Source organism: Euleptes europaea, chromosome 11 (genome assembly GCF_029931775.1).
Source record: "Euleptes europaea isolate rEulEur1 chromosome 11, rEulEur1.hap1, whole genome shotgun sequence".
NCBI classification, from domain to species: domain Eukaryota; kingdom Metazoa; phylum Chordata; class Lepidosauria; order Squamata; family Sphaerodactylidae; genus Euleptes; species Euleptes europaea.
This window is the reverse complement of record NC_079322.1, coordinates 58624668-58648960: the sequence shown is the minus strand read 5'-3', so window position 1 is coordinate 58648960 and position 24293 is coordinate 58624668. Positions and strand designations below refer to the sequence as shown.

Here is a 24293-nt window from a genome sequence, read left to right as displayed (position 1 = left end):
AAAAAAAGTTATTATCTTGGTAATTTTAGCAATGGCAATATGCCCAAACTAGAAAAGATTTACCATGTCCTTTCTCTTCCTGTCCTCCTCCTCCACATGAAGCAGTGGGAAATAACCTCGCTGAATAATGTTTGACATAACAGGTGATATATTTATACCCCAAAAGGGTAATTAACTATCTACACTGGGCTAGTTAAATATTTATATGGCACCATATTTGAAAGATCTTGTCCAGACCTACAGTCAGATATATTTGTAGCCATTCTGATAAATCTTCCTTAACTATGAAGCCTGAAACTTTGCTGATATTTCTCAAGTCCTGGCTTAGAATACAGCTACTGTTCCATCTGTGAATGAAGAGCAACCATTTGCAAATGTATTGACCTGTGCATTTTAAATTCAATATTACAGCCAACTAATTTTAATATGATGTGATCAAAGGATTCAACAGAAGTAAGGGGGAGAATGGGAACAGAGGGCATGTCAGCACGGAGCACTTATTCCAAAGAAATATTTTTGACAAAATAAAATTAACCTGAGCCTCAGGAAATGAATAAAGTGAATTAATCATTCTAATAAATTTTGAACAAGATTCCATTCTAATTAATGTCACTTTAAAAAAAGACCAATTTGAATGATCAAACACTTTCTTTGCACAGTGCAAGAATTGCAAGAGATTTTTAAATGATGGATTATGTTAATGGTTCTCATATTCTCTTTTAAATGTCTAGGTATGAAACTCATCCAATGAGAATCCATGGCCATTTCTGCACGGGAGGTTTTGCCTTGGGTTTGCTGCTCTCTAGATGCACATTTTCCCCATCCAAATTCTCAAAATTCTGCATAGGGGCTTACAGTTGAGTTTTCAGAATTTGGATGGGGAAAATGGGCATCTAAAGAGCGGCAAACCCAAGGCAAAACCTCCCATGCATAAATGGCCTATATATCAATTTCTCAAAGGTGGGCAGATCTGCAAATATCTAAATCCATGGATCGGACCCATATTGAGATAATGGAGATTTTCCTCCAAACTTGGGGGACCCTCCCAGTTTGCAGAAAAATCTAAACACATTAAAAAAAAGAATATTTTTACAACTTCAGGACTGTCATCTAAATTTCTCCTTCCTTCCTAACAGTTGCCAAAGAGGCCATTTTCTCCAGGTGAACTGGTCTAAATTGGCTGGAGATCAGTTGTAATAGCAGGAGATCTTCAGCTAGTACCTGGAGGTTGGCAAACCTAGGTGGAGGGAGAAGGGATTGAGAGATGATTGTCAGGTAAGGGGTGGGGGGAGAGGGGGAAGACTTGACGTAGAAGGGTAAGGGTAGAAAGGGGGGTTCATAAAGGTGAGGGCAGAAAGAGAAGTAAAACACCGATAGAGTAGGGGGAAGAAGGAAGGAAAGGTGGGCTGATGACCCCTCCCCACAAGTTTCTTGTGGCTCCTTGCTTGTATATCTATATTGTCCTATTAACCTATTAGGCTGTTAATGCTGTAAATATCATACCCTGATCCAGCCAGAAGACAGGACAAGAGAAATGTCCCTTGATAAACTTTCAGTTAGCAGTTAGAAAACTGTAATCTCACTATTGTTTCACAAATCCAGGATTTTTCCTTTCTTACGAATTTGATTGAAGACAGAAGGAATATTATCAATTCCCTCTTTGACAGAAGGAATATTATCAATTCCCTCTTTAATGTTTTATTGAACTTTGCTGCAAAGCCATCCCTAACAGGAGTTTTACAAGTCTTATGAACTTCAATAATAAATTCAACTTCATTAGCTATTATTTTGTGCCTCCAAAAATTTTCTGTGTTAATCAGTGAGGCTACTGAAACTTGCTTCATTAAGCTATTCAGCAACTTCTCTTTCCAATGATCTTTCTCCACTGCAAAGAGTTTAATTATAAAGCTCGAATATTTTTACAACTTCAGGACTGTCATCTAAATTTCTCCTTCCTTCCTAACAGTTTTTTTAATATTTATATGGCCTTGGGGTTACTGAGCAGTCAGTGCGGGTAATCTCCTGTGTTAGCCTATTCATGGAGCGCACAGTTAAGATAAATTAAGTGCTTGTAAAATTGTTGGGGTTTGTTATAGCTCTAATTTTCATTTAGCTGCAAGAAATTTCTTAGATACTTCTGGAGAACATAAGAAGAGCCCTGCTAGATCAGACAAATGGTCAATCTAGTCCAGCACAGTGTCTTACACATTGGCCAACCCTGTCTTAGGGCGAAAACACATGGTCGCTTTAGCCTTCTTTATTCCCTGTTTCAGCCAGGATTCAGCCAGGATCCAACGCATGCATTTTCGCTGAACCGCGTTTGATCCTGGCTGAAACAGGGAATAAAGGAGGCTAAAGCAACCACGTGTTTTTGCCCTTACACAGTGGCCAACCCTGCAGGGCCAACCAGCAGCGCATAGAGGCCAAGGCCTTCCCTGATGTTGCCAGCAGTGGTACTCAGAGGTGTACTTAGGGTCCCTCTTTGCAACCGGCAGGAGGTTTTTGGGGCAGAGCCTGAGGAGGGCAGGGTTTGGGGAGGGAAGGGAGTTCAATGCCATAGAGTCCAATTGCCAAAGTGGCCATTTTCTCCAGGTGAACCAATCTCTATCGGTTGTAGAGCCATTATAATAGACGGAGATCTCCAGCTAGTACCTGGAGGTTGGCAACCCTAGGTGTACTGCTTCTGAATGTGGAGGTAGCCACTGGGGACCTATCTTCCATTCATCTGTCTAATCCCCTTTTAATGAGATCTGTTCTTTTGGACCCAGTGACCTGGATAGCCTCAGGCTAGCCTCATCTTATCACATCTCAGAAGCTAAGAAGGGTTTGCCCTGGCTAGTATTTGGACAGGAGACCTCCAAGGAACAACAGAGTTGTGACACAGAGGCAGGCAATGGCAAACCACCTTTGAACATCTCTTGCCTTGAAAACCCCGCTAAGGGTCAGCTGTGACTTGACAGCAAAAAAAAAAACCCAAAAAACAAAAAAACCGTTCTTTTTGGCCACCACCACTGGCAGCAAGTTATACCATTTAATTACTCAATGAGTAAAATAGTATTTCCTTTAGTCTATCCTGAATCTACTGCCCATCAACTTCATTGGGTGCCCCTGAGTACTAATATTATAGGAAAGGGAGAAAGAGTTCTCTCTGTCCTCTCTATTGAGAATGAATAAATTATATCAGGCATGCAATATAAGTGTGTTCTAAGATGGATTTCTCTTCTGTTCTTTAGTGCTTTACTTCAGAGATAATCAGGGCCCTAAAGTGGGGGTGGGGGAATGCAAGAGAATGAGAATGCTTTACTGGGCTGGGGGATCCATAGGTTCAGTGTGTGTGTGTGCTAAGTGCCGTCAAGTCGCTTCCGATTCATGGCGACCCTATGAATGAAAGTCCTCCAAAATGTCCTATCTTTGACAGCCTTGCTCAGGTCTTGCAAATTGAAGGCTGCGGTTCAGTACTTACCATGATATGAACCATTCATGATATTTCAGAAATAAAATAGATTAATTTTATTAGATGGGATGTTTGGTATGGGACCAGAGAGAAATGGCCAATATTAGAAACTTGTACCAGGCCGCAAGAAAGGACCCTTCCCACAAGAAATTGAGGAGCAGGAGAAAAATGGCTTCCATGAAGTGATGGTCTAGGAATTTCCCCTAGTCATTATGGTAAAGACCATGGGGACTAGAAAAGGCGGCCTAGAGTGTAATCTGGAAGGGACATGACATTGTCCCCAAACTCCACCTTCCCCAGACACTGTCCCCCAAATCTCTCAGCGTTTGCCAAGGCAGTGCTGGGAACTCTACCCTAGGGGTAATATCTTCCTTATAAATATCAAGAATCCTTCCTTAGTTTTCCTAGCAGTAATCATGTTAGGTAGTATTAATATATTCACAGTTAAATAGCCTGAATACTCTTTTATTTTTACAGTCAATAACACAGGGCACCCAAGCATGGTTTGATTGCACTATTGAGCCAATATTTATTCTTTTGCTTATAGCTAGGTAAAATAGTTTCATGCTTATCTGAAAAGACCATATAATTGACTAATTGGGTGGTGTGCTTGTTATGTATTAACAAATTATAAGATCTTCATATGATTCGCCAGATTGTATGATTACAGATTCCCCTGATCAACCCAATCCACACAGTTCTAAGGTTGCAAAAATGGCACAATTTGACCAAAAAGAGAAAAGGAGGACCAAAGTACTCTGCCTATTATCAATTGGTTGTTCGAAAATTTTAGGCAGGAGATGGTTGCTGGCTACCTTTGAACCTTCTGATGCTATGAAAAGCTCCCCCCCCCCATGCTCCCATCAATCTCTAATGAAAAGTTCCCAAAATATGCAATTATGTAAAGGAGCAACAATTTTTCTTTGGCACAACAGAAGTAGTATATCTGATTTCTGGTTTCCTTTTTTAGAAAAAGAAATATCTTCTGTGACCAATCTCGCAAATCAAAATAAAATTCAGCTTGCCTGGCTCTAATATATACTAATTCAGCATATTTGAGTCTTGTTGTTCTTCCATATTTGCAGTTTGTGGTACCTTGCCAAAGTCACATAAAACTATAAAACAGCTCCAGATGATTAAAACAAGAACAACGAGAAAGGTAACCTTTTAAGTCTCAAATGGCATTATCAAGCCCCTTGATTTAAAAAAGATGTTTTCTGTTACACAAATATGGAACCCATTAGGGTAAAGCTAATCCAGAAATGCAAATAAACAAAGAACGTACTAAATGTTGTTCACCATGCATGCATAGTTACACCTGTAACCAGATGGTGCACTAAAAATTTATAACTGAATTTCAGGGGAATAAACAGCAGATTTTGACACCACATTGCTACACAACACAGTATAGGAAAATAAAACAGAATTTATATTTGTTAGTATGTCCCTCATTCTTTTCATTCCTATGTGTGTGCGTAAAGTACAGTCAAGTCACGGAGTTTCAAGGCAAGAGATGTTCAGAGATGGTTTGCCATCGTCTGCCTCTGCATGGGCTGTGAGAGTTCTGAGAGAACTGTGAATGGGCCAAGATCACCCAGCAGGCTTCAGGTGGAGGAGAGGGGAATTGAATCCGGTTCTCCAGATTAGACTCTGCCGCTCTTAAGCACTTCAACTCACTGGCTCCATTCTGATAGAAAAATGCAAACATCCCCAAATCCTATATTGTTGGTCCCTAAACCATTTATTAGTGTTCACATCCTGCAGAAGAGGGTTGTCTCTATCACAGGCAGATGCCTTCTCATAGAAGGACTGTACACACATTACATTTGCAAACAATTAACACACTTAGGCTGCAATCCTGAAAGCAGGGTGAAGCTCCTTAGGAGCCGGCATGACCCCGCATCAGTGTGTGATAAGGGGCACTTATTCTGTTATGGGTGGCATCCATGCCAGCACCAGCACATCATGCCACGGCTTGGGTACTGCCTTCTGGTAGCATCACAGGGCGCAAGTCCCTGTTCCGGCATCCTGAGAGACGTTCCCAGGGGCGCAGCTGCCTTCAGGCAGCTTCCTAACCCCTTTCGCCCTGCGAACACCCCTTCCTGCAGTGGCATAGCTACGACACCTTTTTGGTGCCATAGCCCCATTGGTGTCTATGGGGGCATTTTCCTATTTTCCTTTTTTAAAAAAAATTTAATTTAATTTTTAAAATATTACAGGTATTTTTTAATTTTTTAAAGGAGTTAAATTTCTTGGCAGGGAAGCCTCAGAGGAGGCAGCCCGGCGGCACCACTCCTGGCTGCCATCGTAACACCCTTAGGAATGGGCTGCTCATGGGGTGAGAAACTGAATTGTGCCAGCTAACATCGACTTACCCTGTCCCTGGCCCCTGTGTGCCTTGGACAGAACTTCTGAAAGACCTTAGGCCCCTATCCTCCCAAACTCTGAAAATCATTGGATTGGGCTTGAGGTTTTCATAGATGCTGCTCCAGTGATTATTATTGTTATCATCCCCTTGTTTTCTCCTGCTGAAGAGCAAACAGTGTGTGTGTGGTGGGGAGCCAGTAAGGACGGGAGTTTGCCTGCCATGGCAGGGAACCTGGTAAGTAGGGTTGCCAACCTCCAGGTACTAGCTGGAGATCTCATGCAATTACAACTGCTCTCCAGCCAATAGAGATCAGTTTACCTGGAGAAAATGGCTGCTTTGGCAACTGGACTCTATGGCATTGAAGTCCCTCCCCTCCTCAAACCCCACCGTCCCCAGGGTCCACTCAAAAAACTTCCCATTGGTGACAGAGAGGGACCTGGCAACCCTACTAGTAAGCCTAGAAACCATAGAGTCTGCCCTCTGATGCTGCCATTTTCTCCAGGGAAAGTGATCTTTGTAGTTTGGAGATCAGTTATATTTCTGGGAGAATGACTCCAGGTCCCACCTTGAGGATGGTAAGCCTCTGCCCAAGTGTCTGGTATCTATGGCTACTGCTGACTGAAGCAGTCAGCAAATATCCCTCTGCCTGATTGAAATATATTTGCATTTTTGTGAATATCCATAAATGCTTGCAAAGATTCAGTATTTGATAAGGCTGCTTGCAAAATTTGCATATGTGTACATGCCCACACAAAGCTGATGGCTCTTTCAATAGAGGATAGGCCTTAACCCAGAGTTTCGCTTTCCTGAAAATTACTGTTCCCCAAATTTGATCAACATGACTTCCTGCCAGGACTGATCAACTGTAGTCTGTTGGAAGGTCCCCTTCCCTCCCCTAACCCCTTCCCTTCTCTGCATCTGAGGCCTTTGCCCTCCCCAGGGTCTCAGCTGGACCCACAAAGGTGGACAGGGAGGACAAAGCAGTTGAGGACCCCCTGGGTCCTTACACCCTCCTTCAGAAAGATATGGTTTGTAGCTTGGATCACTGTGCCAGAGGATCAGTGAGCCATTTTGAGTCAGGTCCAATTTCAAAGGAAACTGTGCCAACCCAAAAATGTGCAAGCTTTTTGAGGATGGTTTGTTTTACAAGCTGTCCTGCTTGAAATCTGTCACCATTACTAGTGATAACCAAAGATAAATAAGGAGGAACGCTCTCAACCCGGCTCATCCACATTTAGCGTATTTCATGACAGTTTGCTGTTTGAAAAGCTACCTTGGTAAGGTCTGAACTCCAGAGCTTTGCGGTTTGACTGCAGACGCAGCACCTTGCTCATCTCACAAAAGCACTCCTATCATACCAAAGGCTACAGAGCTATGTTGTATTTATTAAATATGAAAACTCAGCAAAGTGACTGGATTCTTACAGCTTGAGTACATAGAAATGGGATATATATTCCAACAGTCTGGGTGGGAGGGGTGGAGAGAAGAAACAATATTTTATTTCCCCCCTCGGCTGCCAATGAAAGTATAGTTTTGCTTTCTAAAAACTGTGAATACTCCATTTGTTAATCCATAATCTTTTTTATCTACAAATCCTGGAGCTCCTAAGGAATTCTGCATCTCTGCCTGTTTATCTGTGTCTCTCCTGTCAGGATTCTTACCTTGCATCTTTCAGCCAATTCCTTTTCTAGCAGAATCTTGCAGGTGCTTCAAAACCAAAGCCCTTGGGTCTAAAGGTCCTCTTTCTGTATCCTAAAAGCTGAACCAACATGCTCTTGTCTTTCTGGGGGAAGTTTCAGACCAGGGGAGAACAAACAGCGTTCTGAAGGAGGAGAAGCCCGTCTGGTTCAAACCATCTCACGCCCACTTGGAGCCTTTTGCTTTCGCTGCACCAAAGTTAAATCTGAGCACGGAAAGCATTTCCCCCCCTGTCCCGGAAATCAGTAAAAACCAAAACCAATACTGAGCTAACGAGAAATGTTTCTTCCATGTGTTCTGCTAGACAGACATTACGAGCTATGTCAAGGAAACATGTGATGTTTATAAATACAATATGGCCGGTGTTGTCATAACTGCTCAATGACAAATGGAACATGGGGCGGGGGGGGGGGGGGAGGCAGAAATGCAATGGGAGAGCTGAGGCTGGAATCCTTCAGCAAGTCTGAGTAAAGCAGACCTGCGTACATTTCTTCCCCAAAAGCCAACTTCATTTATTAGAACTAGGAGAACCAGAAAAGCGCCATGTGCAACCCTTTAAACGCATTCTTAGCAACCTCAAGCTATACCAGACTTCACAACACTAACTGCTTAAATATTTGCTCTCCTTGCCAGACAGGGCTCTGATGTTGCAAGCCCAAAGTAACTGATTCAGTAGTAAACCAATCTGCTGAGATTGTCGTCCAGCCTGGATTATGGGAAAAAAAAAATTCAAGTTCTGATCCAGGAATTTTGCCTGGCTTCTCTTTCCAGTTCTTTTTTCCTTTCAATCTCTTTCACTTTTTCCTGTTATTCTTTCCTCCTCTTCTCTTTTTTCACCTAACACATTTCCTTCTGGCCTCATTTCTTTATGCCTAGTATTTTGCATTTTCTCTTCCATGTCTCTATCTTTGGGTCTCCTGCCTTGAATGAGGTTATAAACCTGTGGGCTAGGAGGTTGTTGTTAGTTTCACTGCCCTAAGGGAGGCTAGGTACCCTGCTTCAGCAGGAGACCTCCCGGCTCCCCCAGTACCGGTCATCACTGCTCAGCTGGGCAGTGTGTGGGGGAAATTCTGGGAGAAATGGGGGGTGATCAGTATCACACCAACACCATGACCCCACTTTCAGTGTGACCCAGAAGTGACATCATCTATCATTTGAGGTGAATGCTAGAGTATTGCCCCTTTACAATGACATTATTTCCGGGTTGCACTGGAAATTACATCATAATGTCAGGAGATGCTCAAACGTTCACCCAAATTCTGTGGTTAAACCACATTGGGGTGAATGCTAGCGCGTCACCCTACACATTGGTAAGGTCACAATGTCACTGGTGATCCCCCCCAGTAAGTCTCCTACCAGTTGTCAGCCATGGGACCCAGCATCTATTATATTTTGAGTACTGTAGGAGTACTATAAGATGATGAACATCTTCTGGAGCTCAGGTGCACACACAGAGCTCCATGGATCTCATAGGTTATTCATGGTGTACTGGTTAGAATGCTAGGCTATGATCTGAGAGACTCAGGTTAGAATCCACACTTTGCCATGGACGCTTGCTGGGTGACCTTGGGCCTTGCTGGAATTACCAACAACCTAAAGCAGAATTCAGAGTGAATGTGGTGAGTTTTGTGTGGGCGTAACATCTGTTGGGATTTGAAAGGAAGTTTCATCAAGCGTGAGGAGCTATAACCAGGGTGGGCCCAGTGGGTATATCATACCTGGAATATTGATCCATCCCACTTAGGAATTTTTCTAGCCCCCTCCCCAAGTCTGTATAGTTTCTGACAATCCATAGACTAGATGTGATGTTGTCATCCTCACAGCTCCCATACAGATGCCACTGCCATTTTAAAGAAGAAGAAGAGTTGGTTTTTATATGCCTACTTTCTCTACCACTTAGGGGAGAATCAAACTGGCTTACAATCACCTTCCCTTCCCCTCCCCACCACAGACACCCTGTGAAGTAGGTGGGTCTGAGAGAGCTGTGATTAGCCCAAGGTCACCCAGCTTGCTTCATATGGAGTGGAGGAGTGGGGAAACCAACCCGGTTCTCCAGATTAGAGTCCACTGCTCCAAACCACTGCTCTTAACCACTGCATCACACTGCGAGGGCCTGATTCAGATTGGGCCCACAGTGCAGCCAGCTGAGATGCTTTTGTGCCCTCCCCCACATCTTATCAAGTGCCAAAATGGCTGTTCCCCCATGGCTGCTTCAACACTTGAAAAGCCTTGTGGGGGGGGGGGGACAAGAGTGCCTTGCTGTGGGTCCAATCCTGAGCAGCATTTTAAAATGACTTTAAAATATCTCACAGCATTTTTAAATCACTCTAAAATGGCGGTTCACAAGTTCACAAGGTTGGAAGAGACCACAAGGGCCATCCAGCCCAACCCTCTGCCATGCAGGATCCAAGCACTCCCGACAGATGGTCATCGAGCCTCTGCTTAAAGGCCTCCAAAGATGGGGACTGCCACAGGGGTACCACAGGGACAGTGGTACCCCTGTGGCAGCCACAAGGATGAGGTCACATTTGGTTTGGTGAATTTGGGCTTGACAACAAGGTTCTAGATGTTGCGGTTGTTTATGAGGCAATCATTGACTTTCCATTCATTTATTTGAAGCCTCACCTGGAAATGTGGCAGATCCACCAACTGGCTACAACCTTGGAAAAGCAGCAAGATTTCTTGGGAGGGCTTTCCTACTTCTCTAATTAAATTTGGAACCCTTGAGCTGAGCATCAACATCTCAAAATGCATCAGTCCCTTCCAATGAACAACACCATTCTGATTCCTAGCAGTCCTTCCAATGAACGCCCGGCTTCTTGGCAGAGCCTAGTGTTGCCAAGTCCCTCTTTGCCACCGATGGGAGGTTTTTAAGACAGAGCCAGAGGAGGGTGAGGTTTCGGGAGGGACTTCAATGCCATAGAGTCCAATCGCCCAAGCAGTCATTTTCTCCAGGTGAACTGATTGCTATCAGCTGGAGATAGGTGGTGTAGCTCAGTGGTAGAGCATCTGTTTGGCATTCAGAAGGTCCCAGGTTCAATCCCTGGCATCTCCAGTTAAAGGGACTAGGCAAGTAGGTGATGTGAAAGACCTCTGCCTGAGACCCTGGAGAGCTGCTGCCGGTCTAAGTAGACAATACTGACTTTGATGGACCAAGGGTCTGAGGCAGTATAAGGCAGCTCCATGTGTTCATGTGTGAGATCACCAGCTAGTACCTGGAGGTTGGCAACCCTAGCAGAGACCCTCATAGCAGAGAAGGGATATTCTCCAGAAGCAAGAGGGAAGCATACATGTACAACCCTCAGGTACTGCAGCGTGGCAAGTCATTTGGCCACCCTGCCATTTTCCTGCTAGGACAAGGGGTCTTTCCCACTGACAGAGACCCTCTCTTTCCCTTGCTTTTAGGCCTGTCCATGTGCAGTAATACTATGTGACAAATATATAGAGGGATAATTGCTTACTTTTTACATCTTGTTAATATATTTTTTAATTGGTAACAGTTCGTCAAGATGAAGCAGCAGGCAAATGACTATACCGTGGATAAAAAGGCCAAAGCCAAAAATGGTACTGATATTTCAGTTGATATTCAAATCAAAACAAAAAGCCACACAGGAATTCCTCATTAAAATATCACAAGAATCCAACCCACATGAATCAATCAATCAGATCTGCACATGTTTTGGCTTTTAAAAAAATTAACCTTTTTAAAAAAAACCAACACTCTCATTTATACCTACAACTGTCATCAGATCCATCAGTCTTGAGGAGGGGGGGGGGACAGAATCTGCATCACTTTTGTAAACTTGTTAGAATAGTTTATTTAACCACAGCTCTCTCCTGCATGTATTAAAGGAAGTCCTTCTCAACACATGAAGCGCCAGAGGGAACATGGGCAAGGGGAAGTGGGCAATCCGCAGTCCCAAACCTGCATAGATTTCTTGCACCAACTTTGTTTGGCTCATGGTGTTGCAACCACATGACACGCTTTTGCTCCTCATCCAGTGCATGGTTCAACTCGCCCCATGCTGTGAAGACACACATCTGCCAAAGAGAGTCTTCCGAGGACAGTGGAGGTTAAATTGACACAATAATTTTCAGCTGGTGAAAAGATGTGTGTGTGTAAAGTGCCGTCAAGTCACAGCCAACTTATGGCGACCCCTTATGGAGTTTTCAAGGGGGGAGACTAACAGAAGTGGTTGGCCATTGCTTTCCTCCATGTCACAACCCTGGCATTCCTTGGTGGTCTCCCCTCCAAATACTAACCAGGACCGACCCTGCTTAGCTTCTAGAGATCTGATGAGATTAGCCTAGCCTGGGCCATCCAGGTCAGAGGGCGGGGGAAAAGATACCAAAGGGTTATTCTCCTTTCCTTTCCACTCCTTTTTACCATGTCTATGGCTGATCTGTTGCATTTACAAACACAGCAGCCCAATAAGGTAGGCCATTATTGTGCTACTCTCAGAGATTACTCTCAGTAGGAGTGGACTGGCATTTTCTCTTTCTGGGAAAGTTCCTAGTGGGCCATTGCCCTGGAAGGCTACTGGCCAGAGGAGCAGAGCAGAGACTGCTTGACTTGAACCCAGCCCATGCCATGAGGATAGGTACAGGCACCCCTCTTGTGCCACTGGAGTCCCATGAACCTGCCTTATATTGAATCAGACCCTTGGTCTATCAAAGTCAGTATTGTCTTCTCAGACCAGCAGCGGCTCTCCAGGGTCTCAGGTAGAGGTCTTTCACATCACCTACTTGCCTAGTCCCTTTAACTGGAGATGCTGTGGATTGAACCTGGGACCTTCTGCATGCCAAGCAGATGTTCTACCACTGAGCCACGGCCCCTCCCCTAAAGAGTCTTATCACATGCACACATGAAGCTGCCTTATACTGAATCAGATTCGTGGTCCATCAACGTCAGTATTGTCTACTCAGACCGGCAGCGGCTCTCCAGGGTCTCAGGTGGAAGTCTTTTACATCAGCTACTTGCCTAGTCCCTGGAGATGCCGGGGATTGAACCTGGGACCTTCTATATACCAAGCAAATGCTCTACCACTGAGCCATGGCCCCTTCCAGTTGAGAGACCATCTGCTAAGACTTGGTTTAAGGATCATCTGCCTCTAGATGAGATGTAGAACCAATAGAGGGGGCGTTGGAAACTATGGAAATCAGCATCCTCAAAGCTTCAGTTCCTCAGCTGGAAGACACGCAATTGGCATTCAGCTAAATAACAGATTACTAACAAATGGCATCAGAAAAAAGTCAATTTGTTGGAGATATCATATATTTCTTACCTGTCCCTAACGAGGTATGGTATTGAGATTATGTTAAAATTAAATTGTTCTGTATTTGGGACTAGTGATGCATCTGGCCACTGGGGGGCAACCTTCACAAAAAAGTTTAACCAGGGGGCGATGACTTTTTAAAGTTACCAAGCTGTGGTTTTTTCTGTTTCAAAAAACGACTCTGTAACTAGTTACAAGGATTCTCACCGTTACTTAATGTTAGTTTTGACTAACACATCGGGGTCCAAATAACTGGGAGAACAGCAACAGAGAAAAATGCAGAGGAAGGAGGCTATGCAAAAACAGATAAAGTAAGGAAGTAAAATGTGACTGGTAGTAGGTTTTCGGGGAGGGAAGAAAGCGTGGTTAGCTCGATCTCATCAGATCTCGGAAGCTAAGCAGGGCTGGTACTTGGATGGAAGCCCACCAAGGAAGACTCTGCAGAGGAAGGCAATGGCAAATGGGGGAGGGGGAGGGGCTCAGTGGCAGAGCTTCCACTTGGCATGCAGAAGGTCCCAGGTTCAATCCCCAGCAACTCTAGTTAAAGGGACTAAGCAAATAGGTGATGTGAAAGACCCCTGCCTGAGACCCTGGAGAGCCGCTGCCAGTCTGAGTAGACAGTACTGACTTTGATGGACCAAGAGTTTGATTCAGTAGAAGGCAGCTTCATGTGTTCACCTCTGCTTCTCACTTGCCTTGAATGCCCCTTGCTGGGGTTGCCATAAATCAGCAGTGACCTGCTGGCACTTTACATACACAGGGTGGGTTTTCAATAGCAAATCAATAGAGGGAGAAATTCTAAGCAGGTCTGCTCAGAAATGTCTCAATTCATTCAATGTGGCTTTACACACAGAGAGAGACAGAGACACAGAGAGAGACAGACAGAGAGGTGTAGAGGCTGATCACATTTTCCACATAAAGCCAAGCTTGCCTGCTTAGATAGAAATGGTCGGGTGGAGGGATACCAGAGAAGGTCCTTAAGACCTAACTGTTCATTCTGGACAAACAGTAAAGTGAGAAATGGGAAGATGTGAAACAAAGGGTGAAAAACAAATAAGTAGGTGAAAAGGTCCTACATTTGACACCTCCAAGGGGACTGCCCATCTTTCCTGACCCGAGATTCACTTCTGTTAAATAGTCAACGTGGGCATTCTAGAAGGCAATGTTTCTGTAGGTTCCTTTCAAGGTTTTTTTGTGTGCCAGCCCCCTTCTAAACCACATGCTCAGGAGCCTGATAATCTACCATCCAGCTACTGGTCAGAGGAGAAAGAAAGAAAGGAAGGAAGGAAGGAAGGAAGGAAGGAAGGAAGGAAGGAAGGAAGGAAGGAAGGAAGGAAGGAAGGAAGGAAGGAAGGAAGGAAGGAAGGAAGGAAGGAAGGAAGGAAGATGCTTTCAGCTCTATGCACAGTGTATTCCAAAGGTAAGAAGTGTCTCTGTAGCCCAGTGTTGCATCACAAGAGGGAATATATATTTTTTAAAATGTCCTGTTCAAACCTGAGAGTCCCTCACCTCCTTGATGACTGAAAAAGAGCTTGCCTGTCATGCCAGACCGCAACCAAAGCTCCAAAGTTCCTCTCAAATCTATCCCGCACGTTTAACACTGAAGTGAAAACAACAACAGCAACAACCTTCCAGTCTACTCAATTAGTAGCACGGCCATAAAACGAGAGAATGTGTAAGTGAAAGGCATCTCCCTCGTTCTCCTTTTAGCCTCTCCAGCCCCACTGCCCCATCTACCAATTTTCTATGACAAGTCAATAGAACACAATCAGGTAATGGAGCTTCTCTGGATCCCGCTCGCCTATTTCTGTTTCTTACCTGAAAGAACTGCTGCTCGAACGTGAACGACAGCCCGGCCATCTCCCTGATGGCTGCCCCAGTTTAACTCTGCTTAGCTTGTGAAAGCTAATAACATCACAGCTCCGAGAGAGAGCTGGCCGCAGCTCAGGAAATGAATTCTCTTGGCAGAGGCGCACATTTTAACATGCCACCTGCGGTGTGACATACCTCCGTGGAGTCACTGGCGAGCCGGGCCGGAGTCTAGAGAAAACGTTTCCCAGAAAGCAACACCTCGCCACCTTCCTTCTCCTGAGGTAGAAATTACCAGCCCCTGCTACGTTAATAACTTCAGCAATGCTTTTAATGTGCTCAGACGCAAGATGCAAAACACCATGGCATGCACTCAAGCGTCTCTGAAACAGATGCACAATTATGAGTCCATATTTTTACAGGTGCTTTCCCACAAAATCTGACATCCACTTCAAAGTGCTATATGACCTTCTCAGAACCAAGTGGCCTGCTCACTAGTAACTGAATATTTTCTTTGACCTAGTCCAGTTTAATGCATTTTCTCCAAAGAGAACGCTTAAAAAAAATTTTTTAGGGAAGACTTTGCCAGGGAAATGGTATGTCTGTTGTTTCTGATGGAAAGCAAAAACTCGCCACGATTTGCCCCAACAGAAATTGATTATTGCTTCAGGAATGCAATAGCTCCGATTGTGGCCTCAAATAGATCCCAAATTAAAATTAATGACCACCTTGTAGAACTTCCTTCAGTGTGCGATGAAACAAGGCTCGGGAAATGGTTTCGGGCACAGATGATGCCCTTTAACAGTACCAAAGGAGTATAGTGCATAGCTGACTTGGTATATAAATCTGAGAAAAACTGTTGCTAGTTATAGTAATTCAAAGTTAAAGCTTTTCTGGGCTCCAATTGGAATTAGATTCAGGAAAGTTGAGCTGTTTGTACAAAAATTAGCAAACAGCTTGGCTTTTTTCTAGGCCACTGCCAAACTCACAATGACTTGGAAAAGTAATCCCCCTCCTTCATCATTCCCACTTTCCTTGTAGCATCTGGCAGCCATGCAGTTAAGGCCAGCTAAGCAACCACCCACAGGGAGTTATGTAGGCCTTCCCCCTCACAGCCCTTCCTCCCTTCCCCAGTGACTGGTTTAGCTGCATCCAGGCACCTGGAATACCTTGGGAAAAGTAGTCCTCAGAATGTGAATCATCTGATGTCAGGTATTACAAGGACTACCTTTCCCAGGGTGCTTGGTTGTGCCTCTGATGCTGCTGGACTAACATGCATTAGTTAAGGAAGGGGGGAAGGAAGGGAGGCCAAGAGACAGACAGCCTCATTTCTCACCTACCGGTGGGCAGACTAACTGACTTACTACCACCAGGATTGCCAATCACCACAAGCAAAGTGCGGAGAAAGACTAGATACCATCCAAGCCAGAGAAAAATCCAGGGCTGTAATTATGAACCACCAAAGCCTGAATTCTGAGCTCAGGGAATGTTAGTTTTGGAGGCATCTCTGTTTGAGATTACATTATGCACATGCCAATATTTGAAAGTTCAAGAAGCATATTTAGACTCCTCCCTTTGATACCTTCACAAATAAATGGCAACAAAAAGTTGGCTGCCTACATTTGCATCCACTTAACTTAGAACAGAAGTGTGTGAAATACAAACAAGTTCCATATATCAAATTTCAAGTAGTGATTGAAGAATTTTTAAAAAAACTTTGTTGTGCTCTAATGGCCAGCTCTAAATGGCCAGCTCTAAACCTTGCATCTGATTCTCTGCAGAGCTTGGCCTGCTTATCTTAATTAACTGATAAGCAGCTGAACAGTAGCGATGTTCTCCCAGTTTGGTTTGAAAGGTACATTTTTGCGTGTATTAACTGCAAACAATTCATTCATTCATTTCTATCCCACCTTCCACCCAAGCGGAGTGACAAAGCAGCTAAAATCGACATTAAACTATATACAATTTCAACCAATTAAAAAGGTAAGAGAGACTTGGAAAAATAACCTTGAGAATGATGCAGAGCTGAAGATTTTAAAGGCCCCAACGACCCTGTGGTAGAACATTTTGTCATGTTTCAGTGTTATGGATGCCAGACTCCAGGTGGGACCTGGGGATCCGCTGGAATTACAGCTCATCTCTAGACTACAGGGATTAGTTTCCCTGGAGAAAATGAATGCTTTGCAGGGTGGACTCTATGGCATTGTACCCTACTGAGGTCCTGGTTCTCCCCTGGCTCCATCCCCAAATCACCAGAACCTTCCCAATCTGGATCTGGCAACCCTACCTCCCATCCCCCACCAGTGGCCAGGAACAACCTGGCAACCCTACTCAGTTTAAGATTATTTTTATGCTTAAGCAGTGGCATAAATTTAGTAAAACCCTACGTAGCAAGTGACATGGAATGGAGAAGAAGAAAAGTGAACCAGAAGGGATTGATATCTGTACGCATCTTAATATCCTAGCTCCAGAAGACCTTTCAACCAAGCAAGTTTTTGGGGTACAAACACAGTGTATAAGTGGAACATGCCCACCTGCAAAGACTTGGCATATCTACCTCAACAGCAGCCCCTGCTTTGTACAGAAGGTGCTTGGGGCACAGGCTTCTGATGGGGGAGAAGATGGGCATTCCCATGCAGGTTCATTTATTCAACTGTTGGCACCTTGCATAGCATGTAGCTTGTGTATTATTCAATTGTCAGTACCTTGCATAGCCTGGGTGTTGGCTTAGCCAACAGGTAATTATATCTCAGCTGTTGTGCTTGTGGCTGAGCTGATGTAACCTGACATCCATTTTGGATGTTATATTCTCTAACCTAGGGAGTAATCCTGATGTCAAAACAAGTGTATATCTTTTAATGTGAGAATGGTGCATGAGGCTCCCTGGAGTGAAGCAAACAAAACCATTTGTACTACCATTCACAAAGGGGGTAGACACATTCTAAGGGTTTTTTCACATGGAGTGGTTTTTCCTCTAAGCTTCCTGAGGACATCGTGGGCCATTTGTTGTCTTTCAGTGGTTTCCTCATCATTTCTTTATGCTTTCTCAAACCACCTTTTGATATAATTTTGAGAAAGCACAGAAGAACAATGAGGAAACCATGGAAAGACAACTAATGGACAATAATGTCTTCAGGAAGCTCAGAGAAAAACCACTGCAGTTTCACATCCACACAGAGGGAAAACTTCTGTGTGAAGAACCCCTAAAAGAAAACTAAAATCAATGTTGCAAAAAAATGTTTGCATAGATTCAAAGTTGGAACTTTCTTTGGTTAATTATCTGATGTACTAGAAGAAAGAGGAACATTCCAGTCAATATTAAGCACTTGACGATGACAACTAAGGATCTGACTGGTTAGTTTAGTTCAAATCAATATGTGTAAATTGACTCACACACTGCTTCATAGTCCTCATTGTACCTTTAGAGTTCCTAGATCCCCATGCTGCAATGATAGCAGAAGCCATTGCTTACAGAATCACCCTATCACGGTCTAAACCTATCAACCCCCCTGGCTCTTTGACCTACAGCCCTACCAATTATCATATTGCCTCCATTTTGTCCTTGCATTGGTGAATATGTGGCTTCTCATGGACACACATGTATCCTTGCCCCCTTCAGCCTCCAAACCAGCACCTTTTTTGCTCTATAACAAGGGACAGACCCCTTTCTATAAAGTGTGCTTTTCTGCCTGCTTGAGACCTGTGTTTTATAAGACACAGAATTCTTCATTGACACATGACTCTTCTCTTTTACCTATAAGATTTACCAATTGATTGCGCGTTCAGCTGAATGTCTGCAGTAAGCTCTATGTGTACAGAAATGAACGCCACAGGTTTTCCATGCATGAGGGAAAGCTGCAAAAAGCAGATTCCCTGGTCACATGCAGGAACTTAATACATAAAGGTATTTGACTTCATGTAGGGCCCACGGCTGATGTTTGGCTGAATGGATGGACATTAGGGGCAGGTCAGTGAATACAAGTGTATGCTGTTAATGTCTGCACAGGGCTTTTGTCCCCACCATCCACAGATTTAAATTCCTGCTTTTCAAGCCACAACATCTCTCGATAAGCCTTCCAAGTACTCCTGCTCTGAGTACCCTTCTGTCCCACACAGCATTCAGTACATTCCTGTCTTAACTGCTATGAAGTTTCTTCAGACTGTCGCTCTTTGATTAGCTTCCTTTCCCCTCAGCTCCCTGTCTGCTCCACTCTTTTCTTCAAGCTTCCTTCTCTTCCATTTTTCCTACTTTCAGGTCCTTGTTTCTTCGCCTTCTGCTTATTTTGCATCTTCATTCAACCTTATTGCCTCTGGGCTTCCACTCCCTTATCTTTCCTACATCCCAGAACCCCTTCCTAATCCTCAGCTTGTCTGTGTGTTTGTACAAGAAAAACCAACAGCCAAACTACGACCCCTTTCCTCACAGAAGGTGGACGACAGATTATTTGGAATTCTGAACAGTACTTCCCCATCTGCTCAGCCAATCCATATCAGAAGCTTAACCACCAAAAATATAATGTAATATGGGCTGATTTCAGGGAGAAGACAGTTATGCATGTCACTTAAAAGTATTCCGTTTTACTGAGGTTAATGATGCAAATGTCATGGGGTGTGATCTAACCAATCATGCCGGATGATAGCTTGGACTCTTACACTTGGACTAACAGAAGCATTTTAAGGTGGAATGGGTAAAGGACTGGACAACCTTACAGCCTAACCTTGGTTCACTCCTAACCTTGGTTAAGCAACCATCCATTCATCTGTAAGGACAATGAGGAATGACAGCCTCCAAAATAGGTAGCGCTGGAGGATTGCAATCATTACTTGACTTCTTAGATGCAATACCTCTAACAACACCTTCTCCTACATGTGAACTTGATTTAACAACAATAAACAATTTGACAAAAAATAGGAAGGGGTAAAAAGGAAAGGCAGGAAAAATCCCACTTCCACACACGTGTTCTCCTTTGGCACCACAATTTTTCATCATACAAAGGAGCCGAATGAACACCAAGGAAAATAAAATGCAACTCTGCCACTTACCCTTACGTCTCCATTTACAGCTCTGGGCATGTGATTAAAAGCCTGTGCTGGATCTTTGTTGTAAACTTTAAGGAAAGATCTGTCTTGAATGTTCCTAAAAATTAAAAAACAAAAACAAAAAAACAAAGCAAAACTAAAGCAACAATTATCCCAGATGAAAGAACTTTATTTTAACCCATTTCCTTGGCTGGCCCTAATAATTCTGGTGGCAATGAGGCACAAAACCTAGTGTTTTAAGGGAGACAAAAGATAGTTATACCACCTCTTATTTATCCCCCTGGGAGGTATATTTCTCTAAGGCCAACTCCACACCCATGAAAAGAAGGTAGTTTCCAGTTTCATTAAAGAGTCTGGGTGTGGAACAAAAACTGTTTGCAAGCAAAACACTGCTCATGTTTATAATACTCCCCAACCAAACTTAGTTCTTACTTAAATTCACTATTGTGACTACTAACAAAGAACTCCGATTCCCCCCTCCTCCCCCAAATTTGGAAGATGCATCAGCCAAAACAAATCTCAAACAAACACACATAAAAATTGCAGCCCGATCCTATGCTCGATAACATGGAAGTTAGTCTCTGTGAAACTTAGTTCTGAGTAAACTTTAATCGGACTAGACAGCAAACCATCTTAAAACATATTCACTGAGGGCTGCTTTGTCCATTTTGCCCTCCGAGTATCAAAGTGCAATTCGAAAATCATCCCAAACAAGTTAGAGTTAGTCCGAGCAAGTCTGAAGATGGGCTTGCAATTAACAGAGCTGGGAACCTTGACGCAACGGCAGTCAAAGTGTCTGCTGATTTTCATGTTGTCTCCAAACTTACCTTATGCACCATTTATAAATTACAGGTCCGCAACCAGCTCTGCTGTTTCTGCCTTCAGCAATAATCAGCACCAGAGGCTGCAAGCTAAACCCGCTTAGGTCCTCTCAAAACTGCGATGCCTTTCATTGAACACCAGCGATGGCCCAAGAATTTGCACACAAGACTGAATTCCTTCACTCCAGGTGCAGCTACGAGTTTAGTAGGCTGATCTTAATCACTGGGATTATCGTTTGGGGAAAAAAATACACACGGCACAGGAGGGTTTTTTTCTTTTTGGACAGATCTTGTTTCTTTTAAAGTCACACGGTGGTTGGTAATTGCTTTGAATCTGTAACTAGTTAAAACTTGCAACCCTGTCCTAGAATTCAAGCAGCCCTGTCAAGAAAAACAGATTGCTGACAAGACAGATCCCTCCCAGCTGCCAAGAAACATAGGGTTAATTAGACATGTAGCGTTAATGAGAGTTAGCGATGAAGGGAAGCCACGAGAAAATGAGTACCCGTGGGCAAGTTAAGCTTGTTATAACTCCCTCTTCAAGGCAGAATTCACACATCTCAACTGCTAGACACTTAGTGTTGTCTAACCATGGATTACTCCATCTGAGGCTTTCCCATTGCAGCTCTACCCAGCGTGGTGTAGTGGTTAGGAGCGGTGGACTCTAATATGGAGAACCAGGTTTGATTCCCCACTCCTCCACTTGAGCGGCGGACTCTAATCTGGTGAGCCGGGCTGCTTTCCTCACTCCTACATATGAAGCCAGCATGGTGACCTTGGGCTAGTCACAGTTCTCTCCGAACTCTCTCAGCCCCACCTACCTCCCAAGGCATCTGTTGTGGGGAGGGGAAGGGAAGAAGATTGTAAGCTAGTTTGATGCTCCTTTAAAGGCAGAGAAAATCAGCATACAAAAACCAGCTCTTCTCTCTCTGGAGATCAGCAGGATCCCATCATTGTTCACCTTTAGAATGGCAGTTAAGATCTTTGCTTCACAGGGCACTGTCCTGAAATTTCGGCACTTATGTGTACACGAGCTGCTTGTGTGTTTTGTGACCTGACAGGCTTTACATAAGGATATATTGTTTGTCCCCTTGGGCTCTTGTTAGAAAAAATGTAGGAAAGGCATGATAAGAAATGTTTTAAAACAAACCTACATGTGCAGCAGAATGAGGTGGTCAAGCCCTGAGGTGTGTGCTGTTTCAGATTGTAGGTGGGTCAATACTGGCGCGTATCCTGTTCTGACCCAAGCCTGAAGCCTTCCTCCAGTCTCAGGAGTATCCTCCAGCTTGAGTGTCTCTTCCATTAAGTTGGAGGTAGGATACTTAGGCTGGAGGAAACACCCACTGCCTAAGGAAGGATACAGGCCACTATTTTTGAATAGCCTTACACATAAAAACACTTCTTGCAAATAGAAAAATGTAGCACACCAGGGAAAGGGGCAAGAACGGCTAGAACCTTTCTCTGCTGTCCTATTTTTTTATTTGCAGGGGATGACAGCTGCTATCTGTAGATGCAGTCAGAGAGTCAGCATGGTGTAGTGGTTAAGAGCGGTGGTTTGGAGTAGTGGACTCTAATCTGGAGAACTGGGTTTGATTCCCCACTCCTCCACATGAACGGAGGATGCTAATCAGGAGAACTGGGTTGGTTCCCCCACTCCTCCAAATGAAGCCTCCTGGGTGACCTTGGGCGAGTCACAGCTCTCTTACACCTCTCTCAGCCCCACCAACCTCACAGGATGTCTGTTGTGGGGAGGGAAAGGAAAGGTGATTGTAAGCTGGTTTGATTCTTCCTTAAGTGGTAGAGAAAGTTGGCATATAAAAACCAACTCTTCTTCTTCAGAAATATTTCCCAATATAAATCAAAACAATATGTTATATATGGATTTTAATTAACAATAAATTAAAATATTTTTTAACAATGTGGAAATGCAGAAGAACAGAACAGGGGGTTCCAGTTCCACTGGAGACAAAAAAATGTCCTGTTCCTTTAACAGAGGCTTAATGGGAAGAAATGGGCAGCTGAAGCTTTTCATGGCATGGAGGTAAGTCACATCACCTGGTAAATGACGCACCATTAAACCTCCATTCAAGGGGCTGTGGCTTAGTGGCAGAGCATCTGCTTGGCATGCAGAAGGCCCCAGGTTCAATCCCTGGCATCTCCAGTTAAAGGGACTGGGCAAGTAGGTGATGTGAAAGACCTCTGCCTGAGACCCTGGAGAGCCGCTGCTGGTCTGAGTAGACAATACTGACTTCAATGGACCAAGGGTCTGATTCAGTATAAGGCAGCTTCATATGTTCATGTTTGTGACAGGACATTTCCCCCCTCCCAGCAGTTGCCAACCCTACATCCCACTCACCTCAACATCAATGTAATTTCCACAGTAGTTCTCATTTGCTTTATTTTATTTTTTAACATCCCCAGGTAAGAGCCCTGAATGCATAAAATAATTACACCCGACCACAGCCATATATATTTTTTTAACCTACCTCACATCGTTTAATTCGTAATAGATATTTCTGCTCTCGTCCTTGATGTATATGGCCACGCTGGGGGACTCCAGCATTTTCATGGTCAGCTGCTGTGGAAAGGCACTTACAAAGAGGGCGCGGATGGTGTCTGTGCTTGTGATCTCATTGGGCATCTTTAGCTGCTTCGTGTCATCTCCGTACTGAAGATATAAAATGCCTACAAGCAAAATACACCCCCCCAAAAAAAATTAGTTAAAACGAATGAAATATTTCAAACTTGATGCAAGACATCAATTAAAGATCTGATTTACAGAAGGTAAGTTCTAGCCATATACTACTACTATTATATATAACTACCCTTATCGTCCTAATTCAGTATAGGAAAAGGAATATAATCCTTTATGGCTATTGATTATATGTTCTTAAGAGATACAGATGCAGTAAGGGAAGTATTTTTTTGTCCAGTCAGGGCAGTTTATTTTGTCACATCTGAAAGACTGCTTTCTCGCCCAGATCAAAACACGCTGCAAAACCAACATTTGTTAAAAAACATGGGGGATTTAAGAATTTACAGAATATTTACGGTGCCGCAGAGGTACACCCTTCTAAGCCCATGGATTTCAATAGACTGGGTGCAACTCTGTTTCAGATCGCTCTGATAAAATACAATATTGCTGCCATTATGGTTGTTCTCAAACTAGGACCCTGAGGCATTGTTTTTCTTCATTCATCTGGAATACCAAATGGTAGTTCCACGTGGAAATATAGCACTGTCCCTCCATAAGCAACTCTCTGCTACATATTTATTCAGGAGTAAGTCCTGTTCACAAAAGATCACATTCTCTTTGCAACTGCCCTTTTAAATTTCCTTAGAATCATAGAATCACAGAGTTGGACCAGGGTCATCTAGTCCAACCTCCTGCACAATGCAGGAATTTCACAACTACCTCCACCCCACACTGTACACTGGTCTGGCCACAGCATTTTTAAATCAGCCTTTAGCTGTTGAATTGTTGTTCCTTGAAAGGAGGGAAGTTACAGTATCATCTTAAATAGCATTACATCCTTCTAAGACCATTGAAGTCAATTGGCTTAGAGGGGGGTAACTCTTCTTAGGGCAGCATTGTTATTCTTTGCAGCCAAAGCAATTGCTCATTTAAAAAACAACAACTATGATTGCAATCATACAATTGCGAACATGAAAAAAAATGAGATTCTGGCACCTGTATCTACAAAAAATATGACATTAACAGGACCATCCTAAGCAGAATTACTCCCCCGTGAGCCCACTGAAATCAATAGGCTTATAAACTACATGTTAAAGGAAACCACATCGCCCACAACCCAGATTTCTCCAGT

At 43.7% G+C, this 24293-nt stretch overlaps 1 protein-coding gene across 1 annotated transcript in view; it reads right to left on the bottom strand.

Annotated features, from left to right (window-relative positions):
• The window catches only part of KIAA1217 (KIAA1217 ortholog), a 452893-nt gene that overhangs the window by 76310 nt on the left and 352290 nt on the right, over nt 1-24293 (bottom strand). The window contains exons 6-7 of the mRNA XM_056857670.1: nt 22953-23151; nt 19649-19742 (exon numbers count right to left, since the gene is read on the bottom strand). Coding sequence (XP_056713648.1) covers nt 19649-19742; nt 22953-23151 — 293 coding nt within the window. The remainder of the gene's footprint in view (nt 1-19648; nt 19743-22952; nt 23152-24293) is intronic.